Source organism: Gracilinanus agilis, chromosome 6 (genome assembly GCF_016433145.1).
Source record: "Gracilinanus agilis isolate LMUSP501 chromosome 6, AgileGrace, whole genome shotgun sequence".
Lineage (NCBI taxonomy): Eukaryota > Metazoa > Chordata > Mammalia > Didelphimorphia > Didelphidae > Gracilinanus > Gracilinanus agilis.
This window is the reverse complement of record NC_058135.1, coordinates 121503557-121530833: the sequence shown is the minus strand read 5'-3', so window position 1 is coordinate 121530833 and position 27277 is coordinate 121503557. Positions and strand designations below refer to the sequence as shown.

Below are 27277 nucleotides of genomic sequence, written 5' to 3'. Positions count from 1 at the left end.
ACAAAAGAGAAAAATGAGCATTTCCACATATAAAGTAAAACAAACAAAAAAAGATGAATGTATTTGAATCTGCAAATCTTTATTATAAACAGTTTTCTTTTTTTAAAGTATGTAATAAGTTCAGCATTTTCCTTTCATGGCTGTTTCTCAATTTCAGTTCTCTTCTTTGCATTTTCTTTTAAATTCTTCAATGACCCACTTTTGTTTCTTTTTTGACTTTATTGCTAGCCTTTCTCTTCCCCTAACATTCTCCCAACTGAAAGAAAAACCCTTAAAACAAATCAGCATATCCAATTAATATTAATGAAACAAATATACACAGTTACAAATTGGTTAACATCTAAGTTTATTTATAATTGGGACAAAAAAGGGAAAATAAAAGATAGTTGTTTTTTGTTTTTTTTCTGAAACTACTTAAGCTGCCTGACTTGAAAACTTAAAGTTATGTTCTATAACTCTGTTGATGAACCTATGGCACAAGTCAGAGGAGGTCACTGAGAGTCCTCTCTGTGGGCACACATGCCATCGCCCCAGAACAGAGTTCACCAGAGTTCATTACTAGAAAGCCAGAGGATGCAGGGCAGGACTGCTCCCCTTCCCCCTTCCTACGAAGTTTGCAGTTTGGGCAATTGGTCCCTAAAAGGTTCACCATCACTGGCCTATAATAACAAAATCAAAAACATATATCTAAAACCATAGATAGTGCTGAGATTCAAGTCCTGCCCTTTTTGGCTATTTTGCTAACAAATCTAAATTTTTTGTCACTTTTCAAAAAATGCTAAACAGAAAATCTAAAAAGTTGTTCCATTAAGTAGAAAATTCTTTTCAAAACTATGAAGTCACTAGCTATCTTTAAGGATTACCACCAACCTTAACTAGGATCCTGTTAAAATGACTAATTAGCATACTGACTAAATAGTAATCATTTGACTAAATGCCTCACCACTATGATGTTTCAAGAATTCATTTCAAAGTAAATGATATTTTTTAAAAGCTTCAAAGAAAGATGCAACCACTAAAACTGGCAAAAGTTGACTCTCTTAGTCAACTGTTGGCATGAAGAGTTTTCTAGTATTACTAGAATGCAATCAAAATGAGAATAAACTGCCTATGAAAATGGCAAGAATAAAAAAAAATTAAGTTGGCAGGAGTTGGAAAGAAATCCATTTCCTTTCACCCATCCCACATATTATCATTACTCTACTCAAGTTCCCGAAAGTCATTTCCTTATGCAACTAAAACACCACCTCTACATATAAAACCTCCCACTATCACATGAACTGTACTTTGTATAAGAGGCTTGCCTTTAGAAAAAAATAAATGGAAGATAAACTATATGATCAGTAAGGTCAAACAGTTTTTATGATTTCATAAAGAAAGATGAGTATTTATTGTACCAATTTCCACTGGTGAAAATATCCTAAAAGTTCTGAGGCAGCCTTTTACTTGGCCCTCTCCTCATCTAGATCAAACCCAATCATTCAGGCAACAAGTACTAAATGAACAATTATGGGCAATGAAATAAAAACAGAAGTCTTTGACCTTGAGAAGTTTAATACACTAGTTGAGGATTAACACAAATGAAACAAAAGTAAACAGTACAATAAAGCATATAATTATAATGTATATTATAGGATGTATGTTGTAGTTGTTTGCAGAAAGGAAAGATTAATTAATATTTAGAATAGTTAAATGGTAGGATAATAGGTAAACCCTGAAAGGGGGAAAAAAGTTTGTGTTATGAACTTTTGCTTTGTATAAGACACTAGGAGATTAAAAAAAACTTAAGACCAATTTCTACTTCCAAAGAAATACAACTTAGTTCATAAAAGGCCAATGCAAAATATTTAAGTACATACACATGTATTTATAAATATAAGAAATGTGATAGGTATTTAAGCACAGAATAATTCACTGAAGTGTTAGGCCAAATGAGATTGTCATTTATGAGTGAAATTATAAAAAAGAGAAAATGAATATCTAAATATTCCATGAAAATTTGCTCCAAAATTAATTTCTGCAAGGTTAGGATTTTCCAGCTATTGAAAAATGAAGCAATTTTTCTTTCATAGCTATCTTGTTTGCTGAAACTATATTTGAAGTAGAGAAAATGTCCTTAATTATTCTTTCATTTTTTAATGAAAATTAAGATACTCATCTTAAAAATTGTGAAGAAAAAAAAGTAAAAGGTGTTGCACACAAATAGTACTTACAAATTTTCATGTTTTCTATATTCAAAATGTATTTACCAAAAGATATCCTTAAAAACTCTCCTTAGACAAGCCGTTATTCAGATATACATTAATTTCAGGTAAAACTCTGTAATATACTTGACTAGAGGTATCCTTTGTTCAATGAACTGCTAAATATTTACATCAGGCAGCGTTAAACAGGCTGCATGTTTGCCAGGATATTCAACAATTACAAAGATGTCCTACATTAATTCCAAATAAATGTAAGAAAAATTTCCTCTTAATAATGAGGTTCTCCACACACTTGACATTATACTGTTTGCCTCGATTCTAAAACTTCCTCATAAGAATTCACAATAATACAAGAGTATGATCATCCAAACAAAAGAAAAAAAGAGAAAGGGAGAACATTGATATAAACTGATATAGGGGGCAGCTGGGTAGCTCAGTGGATTGAGAGCCAGGCCTAGAGACGGGAAGTCTTAGGTTCAAATCCGGCCTCAGACACTTCCCAGCTATGTGACCCTGGGCAAGTCACTTGACCCCCATTGCCTACCCTTCCTACTCTTCCACCAAGTGAATCTCAGTTATAAGGGCCCTCAGAGATCACAGTGACTGTCAATACCTGAGCAAGAATTCCTTTACAGCATCTCTAATAGATTTTCATCCAGTTCATGCTTGAAGAAATCCAGTAGGGAGAAATCCAATACCTCCCATGGTAACCCTATTTCCTAATTTCCTAAAATAAATCCTATTTCCTAATAGCTCTAATGTCAGGAAGTTTTTCCTTACATTGAAGAGAAATTTGTCTCTCTATAAACTTCCATCCAGTGGTCACAGTTCTGCCCTCTGGGGCCAAGCAGTACAATTCAAATCTCTCTTCCTCATGACAGCCCCTCAAATACTGTGGAAATAGAGACATAGAGACAGACAGACAGACAGACAGACAGAGACAGAGACAGAGATAGAGAAGAGTATAGTTGACCAAAAGTAGCAAAGATGACTGTATTTGTATGTTTATTTGTTTTATTGTTGGGTTTTATTGAGGGTGGGCCGGAAGGGAAACATGAGACAGACATCAACAGCAGGAAAAAGAAACTGCTGAAACAAAAGATATAGAAAAAATGAAATTCAAATAAGAACTCAAAAGAATAATGGTAGTTGGTATCTATACAGTGTTTTAAAGCTACAGAGTGCTTCATATGCCCATTATCTCATTTTATCCTAAAAATAACTGAAAGTTAGGGATTCAAAATTATTATCCTCATTTTTCAGATAAGGAAATTAAGGCTTACTGATTAAGGACTTAAGTCACACAGCTGGATGTGTTAAAGATGGAACTCAAAACTCTTCTCTCCTACCTCCAAATCTAATGTTATTTCCATTATATCAAGATGTTTCTAGAGCTGTTTAGGATAAGGGCAAGTCACTTCAGATATCAATAGCTCCTGAAGCTATATTGTACTATAATAAAGTCACCAGCATTCACAATGATGAGCACAGGTCAAGAAAAAAAGCCCAAACCAAAATTAGTATGTTCTAGTAAGCAAATTTAACATATTTATTAGTATTTTGCTTTATGCAAGGTACTATGCTAGGCCATGGAGTAAATTCAAAAAACAGGGCCCAATTTAAGATGATATGGGGTAGGGGCAGCTAGGTGGTTCTGTAGAGAGAGTCGGGCCTGGAAACAGGAGTTCAGGCCTGGGTTCAAATCTCACTTCAAACACTTCCTAGCAATATGACCCCTGGGCAAGTCACTTAACCCCAATTGCCTAGCTGTCACTGCTCTTCTCCTTTAGAACCAATACACAGTAAAAATTTTAAGAAGGAAGATAAAAATTATATGGGGCAGCAAAACTTTCAGAGACTCAGACTTTCATAAATCTTTTTCTTTTAAATATAAATTACTATGTCACTACAACTTTTAAAATGGAAATCAGGTTTACTGTTTTCTTATTCTATTAGTTGTTTTTAAAAGTTTTAAGACTGAAATAAACCACTAATAATGCCTCTTAAAAACATGAGTACTTATAAAACTATAAAACAAATCAGAAAGTATAAAAACATACTAGAAGGCAGTTTTGTGTAATGGATAGGGTACTAGATTTATAATGATTCATGGATTCATGACATGGACTCAAATCCTACCTCAGATACTTACTAGCTGTGTGACCCCAGGCAAATCACTTAATTTCGCCATGCCTCAATTTCCTAATCTATAAAATAAGGGTATTGGATTTGATGATATCTAAGGTTTCTTTCAACTAAAATCTATTATTCTTAAATCTATATTCTTAAATCTAAAATATTGACTGCAGATTGAAACTATTATAAATTAAAAATCATAAAAAGGAAACTTGAGAAAGGTTGTTTTTTCAGTCATGTCTGACTTGTCATACTCCCATTTGGGATTTTTCTTGTTGAAGATGACAATTATTAAATGAAATAAAAATCCTGATAAAGCATTTTCTTTGAAACAAGACTAATACTCTCACATGACTTTAAAAATACAATGAGCAAAAGAAAAATGTACCAAGAATTAAACTTTGTAAGTCTATAAAAGAATTGGTATATAAAATAATAATACATCTGACAATGTGTAACACTGAATTATGGTTTGTACATGTAAAATGATGTATATCATTATTTAGATACATAACAATCATTTATCCTTTCTGCATAAATTTCAATCATAAAAATCTGTGCTTTTAAAAAATACATACCACAAAAGAGACTTAAGATTTCTGTCAGAACCTACAGGGGCATTAGTCCCAGGATCTATCATGCCTAAAGGTGAGTATCAAAATCAAGAAGGAGATAAGGCAGAAACATCATCAAAGTAGCTGACTTCATAAAAGGTTACCTGGATATCTCAAAAGAAGTAAGAAAAACAAAGACACAGTCACGTCTAGCATAACTAACGAATAGTCTTAAAAGTGAATGTTTTAAAAAATAAACAGGATTAGATTAATTAGAGTATGCAAACCTCCCTCTAGCTTTATCTCTTTGTAGTTGGGCTTCTATATCAGAAGAGACAGGTCAGTATATGATGGGCAAGCTATAATTGACTGATTAATTCCTTGTTTCCACTGAACTAAGAGATCCCATGGGATGTGCCTAATGTTTCTACTCTAGTTTCTACTTTTAAGAAGCTAACAAACAAGCAGGAAAAATGAGAAAAATATATAAATATACAAACTACTCTACTAATTGGAAAGGGTACATGAAGTAGATGACATCAGAAGAATGGATACAATTTCAATTGGCACAGATAGGGAGAGATTTCTAGGCATAGTAATGCCTGAGCATAAGGAATAGAATGAAAAAAGAAAATGAAGAAGCAAAGGACAAGCAAAGCTAAACAAAACAGGTTGGCGTAGAGCATAAGCAGGAAAATAATGGCAGGTAAAATTAGAAAAGTGAACTTTGGAAGTTTTTTAATTTCAAACTGAAAAATCTGGTATTCAACGGTCAAGAGGGAGCAGAGATTTATTAGCAGGAAAGTAGCCATCAGATTTGTACACTAGAAGAATTAAAGTAGAAATTCTGCAGAGTAGATTATAGTAAGGAAGAGAAATGGAAAGAAGGAAGGAGGGAAAGAGAGAGAGAGGGAGTAGCTTCAGAGAAACCTAGGAAGATTTGTTTGGACTTGTGACATTTCCAGCGCTTTCCTGACAGCTTCCCTGACTCTGATACAGTTTCCTCCCCAACCAGACAACCTGATTGATCCCACTTTCTTGGTTCAGGGACATAAAAGATACCATTTAATCTCAGCCTCTCTCATTTTATGAGTACTTGAGACCACATGAGTCACTATACTTTATTGACTACATGACCAGATGTGTTTTCAGAAAGAAAGTGGGGGACCACCTCCAAAGAAGCTAAGTGCCACTATATCCTTGTTGCCTATCCTTGATGTGTTAGGGCAAAGTGAACCTCCACTTCTATTAAATATTCATTGATTTTGCTGGTGACTCATTTCATCCCAACATCAAACCAAAAATGAGAAAATGATGGCTTTAGAGACATACCTACAAAGTAGCTAAGGCAGAGTTGAAGCAGAATAGAACAACAATTTATAAAAAAAAAATCACAAAGATTGAAAAGCCTTAAGAAACTATAATCAATGTAATAGGCTACTACAATTCAAGAGGGTAGGTAAGGAGGGAATAAGCATTTATATAATGCCTTAAGACACTGTGCAGAGCTTTTAACAATTATCTCATTTGATCCTCATAACAACCCTACCAGGTAAGTGAAAAAAGGAAAGCTAGTGAACACACTTCCTAACCAAGAAAGGAGCTTGATTTAGGGTTCAAAATGAGACTGGGGTTTTTTTGGCCATTCACCACTGTAGGAATTTGTTTTGCTCAACTATGCTTTATTAAAAGAGTTTCTCTCATCCCCAGTGGGGGTGGGAAAGGAAGGAAAAAGAAAATATTGATTGTAAATCCTTTTTTCCAGTCCATTTCTTTGCATTCAATTTTTAAAGTATTATTTGTTACACAAAAAGTGTAACATTTTTATATAGTGAAAACCATTCAAATTCTAGATCCAATAATTTCTTCTAATTTGTTTGCTAGATTAAACTTCCCATTATTGTCAAAAAGAACACCCAGAGAATGGTTAGATGACCACATAAAGAGAGAATGGAATAATTCCTTCACTATAATAGCAAATGTAAAGAATAAAGAAACATGGGGAGATTTACATGAATTAACAGAAAGTAAAAAGTAGGGGGGAAAAAAACAATGTAAATAGAAAGAATGACAATGAAAAAGATTTATAACACAATTATAATGGTGGAGCTTGATTCTGAATTAGAGATGAGAAAATGCATCTTCTTCCCTTCCTGGCAGAACTGGAGAACCATAAGTACAGAATATGGCATAGACTGTCAAATTTAGTACATGTGTTCAATTTGCTGACCTGTCTTTAAAAAAAAAAAAACACCATCGAAATTTTATGAAACTACAAAATGTCTCAATTACACAGACTTACCCTAGAACACAAAATTTGCTAGTTTTTGGTTTTGCTTTAGTTTGCTTAGCCTCTATTTAACCTTTTTAGGCATAGTCTAACTTACTTTCATTGAAATTTGTTTGATCCTAACAAGTAATAATTTTCATAATCATTTTACAACTTTTTTTCAACAATAGTGCTTTATCCAAGCCAATATATATCATGTAATCCCTATCAGTTTGCACTTATTTTTTAAAATGACATATGATAATTCATTTGAAATTTTAAAAAACTTGACACAATTTCCAATTGTGATGTAACTGCCATGATTCACTGCAGTATATAAATGAAACCTTATTTTTATTTAAGTTGGCTTTTTTGTTAAAATTCTTTTGGCTAGAATATCAAATGATAGGTAATTTTAACTTAAGATGTTATCAAGATTTAACCACTTCTAATTGTTGTAATAGCATCTGAGAAACTATATTCACATACCATGTTTGAAAAGTATGATAAAAAGATCCTAGCATGGGAAGGCATGGACAGATAATGAAAAGGATGAGTTGTGATTTGTACACGGTATACTAAAAAAAACTGAAGAAGTACATATACCAATAACAAAAGATCCAAAAAAAGCATAAAATGAAGCCATATGAAGGGCACAATATTACAAGATTCCTAAAAACTCTTCTACAGATTAAAATACAGGAAATAAAACCATTATGCCCCATGAGAAAACTGTTAACATTAACTACAAAGATCTTGTTAAGCAAAAAAGGACTTAGTTTCAAGTTCTCAAACTGGATTTTTATCTTGCAATAATTTGTTTAGTAATAGCTACATAAAGAAATAAAAGGTAACAGCTCTTGTCTCATTGCAATTTTTTATACACTAAGCCCTTACCTCTCTAATGAAAGTACAAAAGTCAAGAAACTAATGTAATGTCAAAGGGACAGTAAAAACGGAAAACTTTACCAGGCGTCTCATGATTTTAGAAGGCAACCTCAGATAATTTTAAAAAAAAGGAAAATCCTAAAGAATAAAAATAAAATAGAGGCAGAAGACACAAGAGATTCTGGTTCAAAAGATTTAAAAGTGATTTCTCTTATAGGTAACACCACCATTAAAGTAAATATTAAAATAAACAAGAAAAATGCATAGTTTAGGTGCCTTAAATCTTTTTTTCACATTTCATATCATGAAGAAATGTTCTGAAGGTAAAGGGAAAAATACTAAAATTATATCACATAGCAAATCGATTATGAGACACATTTAAGACAAAATATAACTATGTCAGTATACATCACAAAAAATAGACTAATTGTTTTACAAAATGTAAGAAAACAATAGTTAAAAATTACAAATGTGCATGCATGAAATGCAGAGAATTGTTCACCTAAAAAAGTGTCCAAATTTTTAACTCAAATCAACATGAAATCCAAAATATTATTATATAGTTAATGCAGTTTATATTTTACTTTCCATTTGACTGAAAAACCTAGAGAAACTTTCCTGCTTTTTCAGTTCTCAAATAATTGCTGCCATTTTGAGCTAAACTCCTCCAGAAGCCCATCTACATTAAATAAATGTCTCCACTTTCTCTCCTCTCACTTTATTGACACCTTACAGCTTCCGACATTTCACCAAAAAGTGCTTCTCCAAAATTACCAATAATCTCTGATCTGCCAAATGCAATAGCCTTTTGCTTAATTCTCATTGTTCTTAACCCCTCTGCTACCACTGACACTACTGATCACTCTTCTTGATACTCTCTCTCTAGGTTTTCTGGATACCACTGTCTCCTAGTTCTCCTACCTATCTTATTACTTCTCTGCCTCCTCCGTTGGACCTTCCTCCAAATCATCCTCTCTAATTATAGATGTCCTTCAAGGTTCTGTCTTAGATCTTCTTCTCCTTTATACTATTTCATTTGGTCATTGAATCAACTCCAATGGATTTATTTACCATCTCTATGTTAATGATTCTTAAATTAACCTTTCCTACCCCAATCTCCCTGCTGAACTCCAGTCCTACATCTCCAACTGACTTTCAAAATCTCTAACTGGATGTCCAGTTGACATCTTAAACCCACTGTGTCCAAAACAGAACTCATCTTTCTCCCTAAATTCTATCCACATCCTACCTTCCCTATTAGTGGAGAGGCCAACATCATTCTCTGAGTCCCTCAGGCTCACAACCTAGAAGTCACCCTGGATTCCTCATTATCTCTCACCATTCCCATATCTAATCTGTAGCCAAGGCCTGTAGATTTTATCTTTGCAATATCTCTCAAATATACCTCTTTCTCTTCTCTGACAAATGCTATCACTCTGATGTAGGCCTTCCCATCACCACTCCCCTGGATTAATGCAACAGCCTGCTGGTGGGTTGGACTGCTGTAAGTCTCTCCCTATTCTGACCCATCCTCCCAAAAGCACAAGTTCAATCATGTCAACCTCTACATAATAAACTCCAGTGGCTTCCTGTTGCCTTATTGGAAATATAAAATGCTCTGCTTGGCCCTTTATAACTTAGTCCTTTCCTACACTTTCAGTCTTCTTATACCCTATTTGCTGATGTGTATTCTTTAATTCAGTGACTCTGGCCTTCTGGCCATTCCACAAACAAGATACTCACTCCATCTTAGCTTCAGATATTTCTGGCTGTCCCCCATGCCTAGAAAGCTCTCTTTTCTCCATTCCAACTACTTACTTTCCAGGCTTCCTTTAAATCCCAACCAAAATAGTGCCTTCTATAGGAAGTCTTTCTCAATTCCTCTAATTCCAATGCTTGCCCTCCATTAATTATTTCCTATTTATCCTATATGTAGCTTGTTTTGTATATATTTGTATGCAAATTGTCTCCCTCATTAGATTGTAAGTTCTTTCAGGGCATGGACTATCTTCTGACTCTCTTTTTTGGTCCCCAGCACTTATCACAGTTCTTGGTACATAGTAAACACTTATGTTTATTGATTGACTAGAATAAATAAGTACAAAGGCATTATTTCTATACTTGCTAAAAAAGCTTTTACTTTCAGAAAGTTGGAATATCACTTCCAATGAAGGGGCTATGTATAAAGAATTTTTATTAGTTAATGTTATAACTATCTTTAAAACCTTTTGCATATTTATTGAATTCAATCCATACGTTTATTAAGCATCACAGAGGATACAAAGAAAAAAAATTATACCATCCCTGTTCTCAAATTTAATTAAACACAAAAAGAAGCAAAAATACAGTCCCTGATCTCAAAGAGGTTACTTACACTATAGGGTCTGTGGGAAGGATTAGAATACAAACACATAAACAGATAAGTAAATACAAAGCAATTTTGAGAGGTAGAAAGCACAAATAACTGGGGAAATAAAGAAAAGACATGTATGTAGCAAGTGGCACATCAGCTGAGTTGAAGAAAGTAGCAGCAATGCTGAGAAAGGAGTGCATTCCATATATGTGGGAGTACAAAGGTGGAAAGAGTGAATAGCTATTATATATGTTTTACTAGAACAAGGAATTTGTCTAGAAGAAGAAGAATAAATAAGAGTGGAATGGTGGACAGAAGTCAGACTATAGAGAACTTTGTCAGACCAAGCACTTTGTATTCCATTTTAGAAGTAATGGAGAACTATTGAAGAGTAAGGGAGTACCTTGATCAGATCTATGTTTTAGGAATATCAATTTGGTAGCTAGATGAAAGGCAAATCAAAGAAAGGAGATCAGAAGCAGGACAATCAAATTAGGAGGTACTAAAATGGTCTGTTAGAGGTGAAAAGGATTTAAGCAAGGATGGTAGCTACGTTAAACAAACAGAATGTTAGAGATACTATGAGGCAGAATTTATATAGTACCTACTACATGCCAGGTACCATGCTAAGCCCTTTACAAATATTATCTTATTTAATCCTCACAACAGACCTGGGAGATAGATTGCCATTATTATCCCCTTTGTACAATAGAGGAAACTAAGGCAAGCAAAAATTATGTGAATTGTCCAAGGACACACAAAAATGAAGTCATGTATGAAGTCAATTCTTCCTGTCTCCAGGCTCACAGAAGAGTCATATGGTTAGTTCTTCACTTAAGGAAAATTACTTTGTGGAACTGTGGTTTTAGGGAAGGGAAGCCACAAGGATAAAAGAAAAGGCCTATTCACTGATGCTTTTCAGTCCCTTTGCCCCTGCTCTAAATTAGTTTACCAATGAAGAAGGCGATCCACCACATATTCTTGCTTTTCTACCAATCTAATTCTGAGAAATAAGGATACAGACACCTTCCAGTTTATAAATCACTAGCTGACTCACTGAATAACCTTGAGAAACTTTCCAGTGCCAAAATTCTATGAAAAGTAGATTTAATTTATCAGCAAACTTACTATGAGATTTGCATTTTTCTTAATGATAAAATTCAAATGACTCATATTTGGTCAACCACCCACACACATATTCAAGAGAAGAGGGGAGTTAAAATTCACCTTACACTAAAGTAACAAAACTTCTTCATACTAACAACTTCTCAGGGCCAATCATCCACAGATTTCTGTTTGAAACCTAGAACACCTGGAGTTTCTGGTAAAAAAAAAAAAAATGGAAAAAAAAAGTTGCTAACATACTAGTTCTCCATTTATCTTCTTCAGCATCACCAATTTAAAAAAAAAAAACACTATGAGAATAATCTTGACAAGGTTTACATTGCTTTGTCTTAAATAAATCAACAATCCTTACTCTCAAAGAGCTTACTTTATATATAAAAAGACCAATGAATTTAAACTTTGGGGTTCCCTCTTTATTCTCAATTTCTACAATTAATTTTCTGCACCTTGGTTTCCCTAACCATATAGCAACTGAAAGACTACCTTTAAAAAAATCTTCAGAGAAAAGAACTTCAAAAAGTAATATAGTAACTGTGAATTTAGACTTTAGGACCTTCTTTTCAATAATCACCAGCAGAAGGAGGGACCAACAGAAGAAGGGATATATTTGAGAGATGTCGCAAAGATAAACCCTATAAAGAGAGAAATCAGTAATAAATCAAGTATTTTTTAAAACCCTTACCTTCTGTCTTATAATCAATACTAATTCTAAGATAGAAGAGCAGAAAGGGCTAAGTATGGGAGTTAAGTGACTCCTATTATGTGACCCAGGGTCACACAAGCTAGAAAGTATCTGAGGCCAAATTTGAATCCAGGCCCTCCAAACTCCTGGCCCAGGGCTCAGTCACTTGTGTTTAAGTAGAAGAGTCACATGGTCAGTTCTTTGCTTAAGGAAAATTACTTTGGTATGACTGTGGAGAGCAGTATAGTAGAATGCTAGATGCAGAGAGATCAATTAGGAGACTTGCAATAATTTAAGGATGAGGACCAGCAGCAGCTCTGTAAGTAGAGAACTGGGCCTGGACATAAAACATGTAGTGGATGGGGGAAAAAAGCAACATAAAGCAACTAAATGCATATGTGGAGTGGAGAATTGAGGATAATCCCAAAGCACAAATATGGAAGAATGAAAAGAGAGTGTGTCTCTAAATATGACAGAATAGGAAAACATGGAAAAAGGGAGAGTTGAGGGAAAGGATTAGTTTGGGACATTTTGAGTTTGATATGAAATTGAGAATACTGTCTAACATCCTTTCTAGAAAAGTGAAAAATAATAAGAAAAGTTATATTTTATATTTACTTTATTTTTTTGAAACCCTTACCTTCCATCTTAGAATCAATACTGTGTATTGGTTCTAAGGCAAAAGAGTGGTAAAGACTAGGCAATGGGGGTTAAGTGACTTGCCCAGGGTCACATAGCTAGGAAGTGTCTGAGGCCACATTTGAACCTAAGACTTCCCATCTCCAGGCCTAGCTCTCAAACCACTGAGCCACCCAGCTGCCCTCTCTATTTACTTTATAGCAAAGGCACAAGTGTACCTCATAACTTCAGATGTCACCAAGGAGCAATCAAAGAAAAAGTTAAGTTCATATTGCTTTTTTTTACTACTTTTCTGGTTTCAACATCTCCAATTTTCAAAGCCCCAATCTCATTTTAAATTTAATCATAATTCTCATCAATGCAATAACCACCTACAACTCCAGAAAACCAATGATGAAGTTTTACTACCCACCTCCTGATAAATAAGTGAATGGTTCAAGATGCATACAACTCCCAAATATGGCCAATATGGGAATTTATATTTTGCCTGAGTAGGTACATTTGTTACAAACATTTTTTCTTTTTTTTTTTTTTTCTATTTTTGTAAAGGATATTTAAGAGGAAAGAAGGCCTAGCACAGGGTTCTCCCTACTTCCCTCCCAAAAGAAAAGAGAGTTATTGAAGCATTAATAGAGAATACACAGAAGAAAAAAAGGAAACACAAATAAGCAGAACAGCTTTGAAAGCTATATTTGAAAACAGTATGTGAATATATAAGTGATTTGCATTTCTCAAACAATCCTCTTTATCTGTTCAACTTTGTATAGGGAAATGATCATTTGGTGTTTAGAGTCAGAATTTTTAAGAAGAAAATAATATTGATCATTAATTACCTAATAAAAGTTAATAATATAAAATTGGAAAGTGGCCAAAATATATTTGCCAAATGTAAAATTCTTATTTAAGAGCAAAAGTCTAAACTAACTTCCTTAGATATTCAAAACCACAGGACCATTGATTCAGAGTGAGAAAGAACATTAGAAGTCATCTAGTCCAACTCCATCAATTCACAGATGAGTAGGAACCCTGGAAGGGTGACTGACTTACCCAGCTTCTCATGTCAAACAAGAGGAAGTAGACTCTTGATTCCTATACAAAATCCTTCATAGACAATCAATTGATACAACAAATCTTTTAGATACCTTTCTTTTAAAAATAAGCCTATTATGGGGGCAGCTAAGTGGTTTAATGGATAGAGACCCAAGCCCGAAGGTAAGAGGGCTTCTGTTCAAATTTGGCCTCAGACATTTTCTAGCTATGTTACCCTGGGCCAGTTACTTAATTCCAATTGCTGAGCCCTACTGCCTTGGAATTATAAGACAGAAAGTTGAGGGTTTAAAAAAATAAGCTTAAAATAGCAAAAAATAACTTTCTCTTATCTTTGTGATTTACCTAATGAACCAGAAAGTATAGTCACTTGTTTAAATCATTTTAAAATGTCTAGAGACTATGATGATACAATTCAGGAATTGATTAAAAATAGTATAACTGCTAGCATGTGTACAAACCAAAACAACAACAACATGCTATGTCTTTACTCACTGTCATCCTTCCCTACCTAAAAAAGATCTTACTGTCTTCATCCATTATGTATGCCTATGCATTCTCATTCTGACTAGACAGGCAACTCATTACACAGTATATTTCCTTTTGTGGATACCAGTAGAAATAGAAAAGAATAAGTAACCGCTTTCACTAGTGGGAAAATTATCTCCTCAGTTACTCAAAACTCTGGAAAACTAAGTCTGTGATATCTGAACTACATAATTTCTTGAAATCTTAATCACAATGGGAAAAGGACACAGTGAAGTTCTTTTCATCTTCAGATTAACAGAGCTTTAAAAAGTTTAAATCATGGAACAGAAGGCCTTTTTCAAGAAAGCATCAAGTGTTAAGTTAAGCACATGGTTCAAGCTTTAACTTTCCTTCTCCCCAACCCCAGAGAATATTTTATCCAAAAGATTCTACTTACCAAATTAAATACGGTTTCTACAATATCCCTATTGGTTACTTCTCCAACTTCCACCAAGCCGGTGAGCACAGCAAATTTCATTCTGATTCCCCTGATGGGGATTCCTGGTTTCAGTGACAAGGCACCACCGTCAATGATGGCTCCTTCTTTCCCTCCACCTCCTCCTTCATCATCCGTTGGTTGCGGGGACAGGGCCTGGTTGTCTTCACTAGCCATTGCTAGTTTTCTCCTATAATCACACTAAACTAAGCCAGGGCACAACAGTACAGAGAGAGACACACGAAGGCGCGCGCACAAAGTGCAAGAACAGGGCCTCTTCCCGCAACCCAAAGTAGTCCCACGGCCCGACGGCCACGATCCACAGCGCGGAAAACTCCTCAACGTGGCCCTTTTCCTCCCGGACGTTAACAGTAGGAGAAACCTCTCCCAGAGGCTTTTGGACAACAAAGAAGAACCCTATGGGGAGAGCAAAACACAGAAGGTTGGCCTTCTACGGTCTTAATTCTTATGGGCCAATTAAAGTTCACTGACAGAATCTAACTCCAAACCCACCCCCAAAGCACTTGTGCCTAGTTAGATAAGAGGCGCCCGTCCATGTAGGGGGGCGCAGGGGTAGGGTGGAACAAGTTCCCAGGCTAACCCGCCCCTACCGGTCTGGGGCAGCTCAGCCAGGTAAGCAGTCCCTGGCAGGTGCTGGAGAAACAGAGGGAGGGGAGGGGAGAAAGGAGATGGGGGAGGAGAAAGGAATGGGGCAGAGGAAGAAGTTCGCCCTCAACCAGGTAGTGCGGACTTCTAGCAAACTTCCCCCGCCCGCGCCCGCGCCCCAACAAGGGGCAAAATGGGAAGGTACAGGTAGAGGTAAAGGTGCAGGTGCAGGGTGGGGGAGGGGCTGGAGGCGCAGAGCGGAGGCGGGGGGCAGTGCCCCTCACACACCTGAGTGGGGAAGGCAGCAAGCTGGGATCAGGGGAGGGGGGGACGGGGTATTGCCTCGAGGCCGAGGGGCAGCGAGGGCAGCGGCCGGAGGTGCCCCGGTCTGTGCACCCGATCGTAGGCTACCTCCCAAGTTTCGCTAGTCCGCTCGCTGGCAGCCGGCAGCAGCACCCCAGAACTCCATCGCTTCCGGGGCCCGCCCCGCTCCGCGCGCGCTCAGCCCAGAAGAACGCGGCCGCTGCCGGAGAGGCTGTTTCCGGCGATCGCCCCAGTCCGGGGGCCCAGGAGGCTGCAGCTCCGACCGAGGCGGCTCAGAGTGAAGTACCTACTACTCTGAGGCGAGCTGCCCTCAGCCGCCATGACAGCGCGCAGCCGGAGCCCCTGGCTGGGCGTGCGCGTGCGCGTCCGGCGGGCGCGCGGAGGGAGGGGAGAGAAGAGGTGAAACGGCACGAGGTGGAGCGCAGCGAGGGAGGGAGTAGTGGAGGGGGCGGCGGGGGACACGGAGAACGAGGCGGGGCAGGCTGGCTGAGCAGAGATCTGCACATCAGAGCGCGCGCGCGTGAGAGGGAGAAGAAGGGGGCGCCGCGCTCAGGTGGAGACCAGGTGTGTCCCCGGCTCCCTGCGCTGCGCGCGCCCTCGGGGACCAGGAGCAGAGGTTGCTACTAATCGAGAGGGACTGGCTGGAGCCCAGGGGGCGGCTTCGGCTCATTCGGGCGAAGCGATCTTTTCCAGACGTGGCTGTCCTACGTGGGCAAGGTGTGCGGGCGATGGTTCCGCCTACCTGCCGTGCTACAGCAGGGAGGATCCTCCCCGGTGCTAAGGTGCCATCCTCGGAGTAGGAGAACACCTGTATACGAGAACTCGAGCCTAAAGGGCTGCAGCGCCCGCTGGAGCTAAACTGTTGTCCCAGTCTAAGGGACCTGCCCGCCTCCGGCAGCTGCTGCCCGCCCACCTCGCTGGGGCAAGGCAGGAAGAGAGATGAATCCTGGTTGGAGATGCTTCTGTGCAGCTGCCATGGCTTGGGGAATTGGGGGATGGGGGATGGAGGATGGAGGATGGAGGGTGGAGAATGGAGAAAAGCTGACCCATAGGGCGAGGGGACGGGAAAGGACTCCCAGACTGGCAGCTGCAGTCGCCTCACCAAACCTCTCCCGCATTCTAAGGAGGGCAGTTGGTGGCCGGGATTCCAGCGGCAGCTGATCCAGATCGCGTGTGTTGGGCCTTTTAATTACTGTCCCGAAAAGTTTGTGCTTGTTTTGAAAGAAGAAAAAAAAAGTTGGAAATTACTCTTTCGTTTTAAAACTTTGCATTAAAAGTGTGAAGGAGGAAAAACTATTGGAACTAGTAAATCATATTCTTGATTCCCTCTACATTTTGAACAGAAATCCGAAATCCTCTTGAAATATAGTAGCGAAGAGCAAAGAAATTACAGGCAAAAAATGTGTTGCATTCCTTGTAAATTGAAGCCCAAAAGTTTTTTATATTTCTTAAAATGAAAATGAACTATACATACCTGTTAGAATTGCCTTAGTAGTGTGAATTTTCAAATGCTTAATACTCACAATTAAGTAGCGTGCAATGCATTTTGCCAGGTGCTATGGAATTTATGTGAAAATAAGTAAACCACAATCGTAGTACTGCCCTTATTTCATGAGTAGGGTCTAGAAATAAGCAGGAGGAGAACAAGAAAGATTTCCTTCTGAAAATTGCAGTTATTTTATTCCAAACATCTTTTGTAATCAAGGGTCTATTTTTAAAGGCCAATATTCTACTGATGTTAAAGAGCCGTAATTTTAAATTTCTTAAATGAGAGTAATAAGTATATGGTGGATCTGAGCAGTATGCAACATATAACCAGGGACTTCAAAGAAGGGTGTCATCAGGGAAATGTATGGTGGAAAAAATAATAATAGTATTTATATAGTTTGACATCACAAATATCTCATCCTCACAACAACCCTGGTAGGTAGGTGGGTAGGTATTAAATTCCCATTTTAAAAATAAGGAAATTGAGGCAAAAATGAAATGACTTGCCCAAGGTCACTAGGCTGTGCCTGAGACTGGATTTGAACTCCACTACAGCACTCAACAATTTTTCCAATTGCCATGGAATGGTTAGGTGTTCAATGAAAGAAAACCACTAGATAAACCAAGTGTTCCTGTGATATCTTATGAATTTTAGAAAAAATAGAGGAAGGATTCCAACAAATTAAATGGATACCATCCACCACTCCCTCACCCTCAGCTAATGGGAAGACATAGATAAGAGTTAGGATGGGTAAGGATAGATGCGTGGATATCTTAATTGAATTGTAGAGTGCCCACATCAATAGTATCACAGACACATCTGAGAGTCATAGAGCTGGAATGGATCTTATGAATCGTAAACTAAATCTAGTCCAAATTATAAGAATGGAGAAATCAGGGAGTATTTCTTAAAAAGTAAAATTTGAATAAGGTCTGGAACTTGGGTGGTATATTTACAGGTAGAATGGAGAGAGAAGATACACACACAAAAAATACCATAAAGGAATGACAAGTAGTATGTGTGTTTTCTAAAGAGAAACAAAGTTTTCCAAGAATCTAAAATGAACTTGACTTCAATTAATATCAATGAGTTTAAAATCCTTCTGGTGAAGGGAGGAAAGAAGGAAGATATTAGCATAGACTATATCTAGCAGGCATCAGGTACTTTCCTAATAAAACATAGAGAAAGTATTTTTTCTTGAGCAAAAGATAGAGGATCTTGATATCTATCCCCTGTCCCTCCACCTCAAAAAAAAAAAAAAGCAATTGGAGAAATTAAGTGCCTGTTCTAGTCTCAAGCTCAGCATTAGGACTAGATAACAAAGCTCGGTTGAGGAAGGTCTCTCCCTTGAGGGAGCTTACAATCTCTAGATGTATGGTGTGTTTCCTAGAAAACTGCTTTAAAGATATATAAAATTTTATTTGGTCAGAATTGGGGAAGTAGTCCAACTCTATGAATATCTATATGCTATCATCCAATGAGATAAAAAATGATAATTTGAAAGCCTTTGGCAGCCAAGGTACAAAATTAATGAATGTCCTGTATTGAATCTGGGAGATCTGCCATTCTATCAACAAAAACGTGGATTGAGACATTTATATGAGCAATTATAAGTCAAGGAGTATGGTTTAATAGAGAGATATTCATATAATTGCCTTAGCCACTGATTTACTTTGCTTATAAAGATTTAGCTTCAGGTATAGGTTCAAACAGAGGAATGAGAGAGGGAAGATTAAGGAAAGACAGAAGGCTAACATCAGTATGACTACTCTAACCAAACCATTGTCAAAATTGCAACTCTTATTCTAACAGACTGGTTAACAGAACTGTAGGATATGCCTGGTGAATTTCTGTATTCCAAAGCCTCCCCTCCACCAGGACCTTCTTCCTTTGCTATATTCTGCGTATGATGAGTTCTCCATATCAGGGCCATGTATGCCAAAGTACAGAATGTTCACAACCTCCTGTTCAAAATTCTATGTACATATTTTTCTGTATGACTACTTAAGTTGTACAAGTGGACAATCCAATTAACTTTATACAGAAAAATGTGTTTTCTCTTTCTCTATCATGGAAGTTATACCAGCTTCTTGTACTCAGTTTTTATGGTCCATTCCTGACATTTCCACAACATATTGTGATAGGATAAAAGTAAATGGTATCTTATTGAAACTATATTAATAGAACTGACCTATTAATATAAAAAAAATGGAAGGTGTAGGGGTGATTTTTAAGCTCTTGATTCTCTGAAATTTGCTATCCTTTAGTTTCTAGTCATTGTTACTAGTTCTGCCCAATGAAGCAAAGCAAAACAGTTTGAGCAGAAGATAAATTATGTTCATGTGTGTCAATATGGGAATAGGTTTATCCTTTATTAAAACTTTTGTTTCCAATGTTTTCTATTTGTGATATGAAATTTAAGTCAGTAGATACTTTCACATCCTGCTTTTCGCTTAACATAGTTGTTCCACATAAACTAAAAAAAAAGTATGGACCAAACCATAAGGATTTGGAAGCATCAGAACTGGGTTCAAATTCTGACTCTGCTGTTTACACTCTTTTAGGACAAGTAACTTCCCCAGAGGCCTCAGTTTCCTCATATATAAAATGAAAGGTTAGACTACATAATCTCAAAAATCTTTTTATTGTCTTTAAATCCTATGATCCATGATCTTTTTAGGACTTCATTGTATAAAGGGGATGGATTAAGCATAAAATTCACAGAAATCAGATTAAAATGTGTTTGGGAAGTGTTTAACAAATTAAAAATATAAAATAATGTTAATTTGTGCATTTGTGATGCACCATCAGAGATCCATTTCTATTTGAGAACAAAAGAAAACCAAAATCCTTGTTACAGACATGTTTAGTTAAGCAAAACAAAGTTCTGCACTGACCAGGATATTGTATTTTTATAATTTTACCCACCATCAAGAAACATTGTAATCACATCCAAAGGGGAAAAAATACATAGTAACATCAAAACCGGAACCCAGGCACATACATATTACCTAATAGAAATATTAGGTAGAAGGATTTCAATTTCATCATGAAATGAAGTCAACCTATTGATGGGCACACACCCTTGCCTTTGACTGGGACAAATTCTTGGTCTCAATTTTCTTATCTGTAATATGGGGATAACTGTACATGTAGCAGCTACCATTTGGGTTGTTCAAAGGATTAAATGAGATAATGTTAAAGCATTTGGAATACTGTAAAATGGACTCCACTGGAATTCCTCAGGGATCTACCTTTGGCTCCATACAATTCAACATTTTTATTGGTGAATTAGATATGGGCCTAGCTTGTGTGGAGAGTTAGGTTAAAAGCAATAAAATGAAAAATAGAAATAAATGTAAAGTTTTGTATTTGCACCTGTAACTCCACAAGTATTTAAATTGTGGTGGGGAAGGAATGGCCAGACGGCAGTTCTAAAAAAATCTAGAGGTTTTAGTAGACTATAAAACATCATTTACTTTAAATGAGGTGGGATGGCTTGATTGATTTATTCAATCAACATTTCTCTTACATTATTAAAGATAATGCAATTGAATAGTGCCAGCATGATTTCTTATATACAAGTTGTACATCACAAGAGATTGTCTCTAACTTCTGATCATTAATCAGCATGACTTGGGTTACCTTAGGCTCAGAATTTACAGGTAGGTGGTAGTTTTCAGAACAAAAATTTATGAAAGGCAAATAATACTTGTTATAATCCATTAATATTTAGCAGAGCAAAACTAAACTCCTGACAAGTAGAGTTTGTTAGTCATGCTTTTTACTGATTATTCTTATCTCTGATTAGCCTCTGGGAACATACACAATTATAAAGGAAAACATACAACTATCACAACATGAATTTTCTTATGTCATGAGTTCAAGGATCCATATTTTTATTAGCAAGTTGTAAACTCTATGAAAGGGGGTACTGTTTTTTATTTTATCTTTGTACTCATAACAAAGTTATGCTTTTCACATAAAAGGAACTTAATAAATGCTTAATAGATTGGATCAGTGAGGATAATAGGGCCGCAGATATACTGTGTAAGCTTCTCCTAAGCTTGGTAAATAGCTTTCATGAATTGGCTGTTCCAAAAAATGATTCATCCTGTGGTTACCAGCACTGGTAACAAGTTTTTCCAAACTTAGCTAGTCTAGTCCTCCAACAAGACCAGCAGTCTTTCACCAGTCTTATTCAGTCTTTCCAGTCTGGTAGGATCTGTAAGTAGCTTTTCTCCACAGGCAAATCTGGTCATATTGAGGTATCAGAAAAGGACTTTAGTAGAAGGAATCTTATACTGCAGATTAAAATGAAAATAATTTCATGTCTATGCACAAAAACTTTCACTCAACATCCTAAAAGTAAAAAGTTTCTCTATATCAGCTCATTATACTTAACTTACAGATCCTTTTTAGTATAACTACTGTGTTCAGTTTTAAAGCATGGAACTTTACTACTGAGGACAGCAGATTGTACTACTACTACACATTATTGTAAAAAGATGTTTAAATGCTGATTAGCCAAGTATTACATCTATCCTCTTCATATTTCCTTCCTTTATCATCATACACATATGTAGTACATTATCATTGCATGTATCATGGCCAGTGTGCTTTTGTAGAAAATTAGACAGTGCTATTCTCTATGGGATGCTACATTTTCTCTGTCTTGTTTTCTCTGTCTTGGTCTGAGTGCATCGAAACAGAAGGCATAGAAGTACTTGCCTGTACATGAATATTCTTTTGATCTGAAAACACATTTGGCATATCAACACAGCCTTGAATAAGTTATTGCGGTGTGGTCCTAGTGAAACATGGAGTTTCATATGTCACATGTGCAGCCCAGACGAGAGGAAATACAACCATCCCACAGTTCTTTAAAGGCTTTGACTCTGCTCAGGAATTTGTCTGAACTCCACAATAGATACATTAATAGGCCAAACAGTATGAAAAAATTCCTTGGAACATGAAGATATTTAAAGTGAGATACTTTCTTATTAAAACAGTGTCCCAATAGCTACTTTTCTATCCTACCACACTTTGTACCACCTTGTCTCTTATTTGTTCACCCAAAAATGAAGCCTTGAGATTTTCATGTGATTATGCATAATAATGGCTATTCTATATGATTATGGCACCAAAAATTTCATGAATCTGACTTTTTTTGTGGCTTAAGATCCCCTTGAGTAATAGAACTAGTATTTCTGAGTCCGTACTATCCATGGTGTTATCTACTTACACAGTGGTATATTAGATATCCAGTTCTGCCATAAGTGTTTGTGATATGCTATGCACTATGCCAAGTGTTAGTTTATACAAACACAAGCAAACAGTCCTTAACCTCAAGGAGCTTTTTTTTTCATTTTTATTTAATAATTTAGAATATTTTTTCATGGTTCCATGATTCATGCCAACAAGCAATTACACTGGTTTTACATGTATCATTGTTCAAAACCTATTTCCATATTATTAATACTTACAATAGGGATCATTTAAAGTCAATATTCCCAATCACATTCCCATTGAACCATGTGATCAATCATATGTTTTTCTTCTGCATTTCTACTCCCACAGTTCTTTCTCTGGATGTGGATAGCGTTCTTTCTTATAAGTCCCTCAGAATTGTCCTGGATCATTGCATTGCTGCTAGTAGAGAAGTCCATTATGTTCAATTGTGCCACACTGTATCAGTCTCTGTGTATAATGTTCCCCTGATTTTGCTCCTTTCACTCTGCATCAATTCCTGGAGGTCATTCCAGCTTACATGGAATTCCTCCAGTTTATTATTCTTTTGAGCACAATAGTATTCTAACACCATCAGATACCACAATTGGTTCAGTCATTCCCCAATTGATGGACACCCCCCATTTTTCAGTTTTTTTACCACCACAAAGAGTGGGGCTATAAATATTTTTGTGTGCATATTTTTCCCTATTATCTCTTTGGAGTACAAAGGAACCTATATTAATGATAGAATATAACACACAAAGTAGAAAAGGTACATACCACATTGACATGATTTAGAAATGACCAGGAAGTAAGTAGTTGTCTGGGTTATGAGCAAGGTATGAACTCATCAAAATCCAAGAATACAAGAACAATATCCAGCTTCCATATAAGGATGACTAGAGTAGAGAAAGAGTGGTATGATGATGACCAGGAAGTATATGGTGAGCTAGGATCTAGGAAAGATTCACCTGTCAAAATCCAAGGTCCCAGGGATAGAGCCTGGAGGCTAGAGAAGAAGGCCAGAAGAAAAATAGCATGGATGTTAAAAGTGCTTTTTCAAGTCATAGCACAGTCATTTCAAGTTATAGACAAAGAAAAATAGTTCTCCACAAAGATTTTCCTGATTACTTGAACATAAACTAATATTTCTTTCCTCTGAATTCTTATAGTATTAAAAACCTATGGGGCTACCACACCAATGCAACTAACAACAATATGGAAATAGGCCCTGAACAAGGACACATGTTACAACCAGTGGAAATGTGCGTCGGCCATGGGTTGGGAGAGAGCGGGGGGTGAAGGGGAAAGTAGGGGCATAAAGTATGTAAACAGGTTAAAAATGAATATTAATAAATGTTTAATAATGGAAAAAAAACCTATGGGGAACCCAGTTTTAGAGATGGGAGGTCCTGGGTTCAAATCCAACTTCAGATACTTCCTAGCTATGTGACCCTGGGCAAGTCACATAATCCCCATTAGCTAGCTCTTACATAGTATTGATTCTAAGATGGAAGATAAGGGTTAAAAAAAACTATTAGGGCATCCAGGTAACACAGTGGGTAGAGCACCTGGAGTAAGGAGGACCTGGGTTCAAAACTGACCTCAAACACTTCCTAGCTGTGTGGCTCTGGGCAAGTCCTTCATTGTCTACCCTTACCACTCTTCTGCCTTAGAATAATTACACAGTATTGATTCATAGAAGGTAAGGGTTTAAAAAAGAACAACCTATGGTATGAGTTCATATGCTAAGACATTTAGTGTTCTAGAATATATAAATATATATATATATATATATATATTCTTTTGGTGTTTTAGGATTTTTTTTTTATGTGTTCATAGCATCACAGAGGACTGGAAGGAACCTTACGAGTTAGTTGATCCAATGCCCCCATTTGATAGATGAGAAATTGAATCCCAAAGAGGTTATGCTATTTGCCTAAGGGCTCACAGATATTAGCAAAGCCAGAATTTGAACCCAGATCCTCTTTCTCCAAATCCATTACTCTTTCAACTGTATCACCCATCATCCCTAAAGGACTATGTATAAGCTTTTTGAGAGCAGATATCTTCTGTTCACACAACTGTATGCTTAATAAATAGTCTATTTCTTGAGGCCTGAACTCTGCCTATGAAATCATCATAGCAGGACTGGTAATTTTCCGTATAGTAAAATTTTGAGATCTATAGAAAAGTCATTTTTGTGAGTGAACAGATCTCTATACAGATGAGAGGGATAGGAATGGAGCCTTTCCAGCCAGGTTTTTCCCAGAAGAATCCAGTCATATTTGAGATTCTTCAAAGGAACTGTCTCATTTTTCTTTGCACCCTCAGCACCCAGTATAATGACTTTAGTTCATACTTTTAGGTAAGTGCTGTTGAATTGGATTTTATCCTTTAAAAAATAAATATAATAATTCACATACTAATTTCAGAGTAAGGTACTAAAACTCACAGAATTTATCTATAAATTGGTAAGGGGAAGTTGCCATCCATTAATGAATTGATATTTAATTAATGGAATTATTAAATGGGGGTAGGCATGTATGGTTTTTTGGAAATTCTCAGGAAAAGACCATGATGGCAACAGAGAGCAATGCTTCAATTCCACTTTAATAAGTCACCAAAAGTACTGGGGTAAAAGACACAGAAAGTACATAGACCAATGCCTAAGAGGGATGGGCACAGGAAGAGACATTGTAGGGACAGGGATGAGATGAAGGAGGAAAGCATGCAACATGCCAAAGACAATGTTGAAGGAGAGAGAGTGATTTACATAACTGCAGATTGAAGGTGAGAGTACTTGAATGGCATGAACCCATAGGATATAAAACAGTCTGCAGAAAACTTCTAGGTTCACCTTTGCAATCTTACTTCCTAATACTGTTTCTTTTTACTGGCTACTTATAAACTCAGTGGAGATAGGGGAATGGTCAGGTGGACAAAAACAAGATACAATTTTAACACAATTAAATACTACTACAAAGGTCTCCTAAATTTACAAATTAAAACTATTCTCCAAAGTATCACTGATGAATTTAAAAAAAAAAAAAAAAGGAAATGTAGCAGGATTGAGATTTGTTAGGTAATAAGATTGAGAATTAGAAAAGAATTTCAATGACAATCTAGTCCAGTGTTGGCAAACCTTTTGGAGATCACATGACCAAAATGTATCTTCAAGCTGCCTATGTGCCTCCTCCCCACCCATTCCCCAATACCCCAGATAGTGGAGGGAGGAAGTGTTCCCATTGGGCTACTAAACAGAGGGGTAGGTCATGTGAACATTGTCCTCAAGCACAGTGGAGAGGGAGAATGGAGCAGCCCACTCTGGCAAGCCAGAGTACACATGCAAAGCTTCGCCAACACAGATCCAGTCTAACGTCTCCCCTTAATTTTCACAAATAATGAAAATGAGGCCCAAATAGCTAAATGACTTATCCAAGATCATTCAGGTAGTGGATAGTAGAGCCAAGATTTGAAGCACAGGTCCTTTGACTATAAATGCAGTGTTTTTTTTTCCATTGTACCAATCTGCTTCTCTTCTGTCAAATTTGAAAATGAATCCTGATGTTAATTCTGCCATCCTATAAAAGAAATAATGATGATGATGATGATGATGATGACAAACCTGTTTCACAGAAGTCTTGTTAGAGATTTAATCAGATAGAAACATAAGTATTAGTATTTTTTTAAAGAGAAATTTGGTAATTGAAAGGTACTTTAGTACTATAAGAATCTGAATTTATTAGCATAGGCAATTCCAGTATTGACATAGATCATAAGACCCTAAACCATGGTATACAATTTCCAAATTTGCAAAAAATATATCAAAGTCCTGCTTTCAGGCATAGCTAAGATGGCAGAGAAGTAACCTGGAAAGCTGGAACTGCTCTGAGAATCCTCTCAAACCAACCTTAAAATAGTGGTTTAAGACAAATACTGAAGTCTCATAACCAACAAGGGGATGGAGTAAAGTAACTCCCCTGCAGAAAACAACTTGAAAGGTAGGCAAAACCAGTGGAAATATGCATCAGCCATGGGGGAGGGGAGTGAAGGGGAGTGAAGGGGAAAGTAAGAGCATGAATTATGTAACCATGTTGACTTCTCTAAAAAATAAATATTAATAAATGTTTAAAACAAAACAAAGGTAGGCAAAGAGGGTCTATTTCCCTGGGGTGAGAGGGAAACTAGAAGTAAAGCAGCACACAGAGGAGTGCAACCTGTCCACACCCCATCTACTGCTCCAGCTTCCAAACCTGGACAAATCAACTTTGAGATCCCAGGACACTACTTAAGACAAAACCAGACCACCCCAAACCCTCCCACCTTAAAGTCCTTAGCCCTGGCACAAGCCTACAGTGAGGACTCAAGTCTGTGGTACTTAACTCATTCCAGCCAAGAGTGAAGCCCTCAAGCCCCAGGGCAAGATAGCTCACAGTACTCTGAACCCTGCAAGCCATCAGCAGTTGGTTTGAAGCAGCAGCAGCAGGTGGCTACAAAAAATCTTAGCCCACCAGCCACCATACCACTTTGGAAGAACTGAAATTTGCAGAAACCCGAACTAAAGCTGAGGGTAGCAACAGGGAAAAACTAAAATTTAAGAAAGTGCCCTCTCTACTCTGAGAACAAGCCCCAGCTTTAAAATAAAAGTTTAAAAAAAGCCTGGGAAAATGAGCAAACAGCAAAAGAAACACCCGATCACAGAAAATTTTTTGGAAACAAAGAAAAGCAAGGTACAGACTTAGTAGAGGACAGTGAAAGCAAA

At 36.9% G+C, this 27277-nt stretch overlaps 1 protein-coding gene across 4 annotated transcripts in view; it reads right to left on the bottom strand.

Annotated features, from left to right (window-relative positions):
- The window catches only part of LRBA (LPS responsive beige-like anchor protein), a 686065-nt gene extending 670951 nt beyond the window's left edge, over window positions 1–15114 (bottom strand). For all 4 annotated transcript variants that reach the window (XM_044680734.1, XM_044680732.1, XM_044680733.1 and 1 more), the window contains exon 1: window positions 14823–15114. In XM_044680734.1, the coding sequence (XP_044536669.1) occupies window positions 14823–15038 (216 nt within the window). In that variant the 5' untranslated portion in view covers window positions 15039–15114. The remainder of the gene's footprint in view (window positions 1–14822) is intronic.
- Window positions 15115–27277: the final 12163 nt, after the last annotated feature.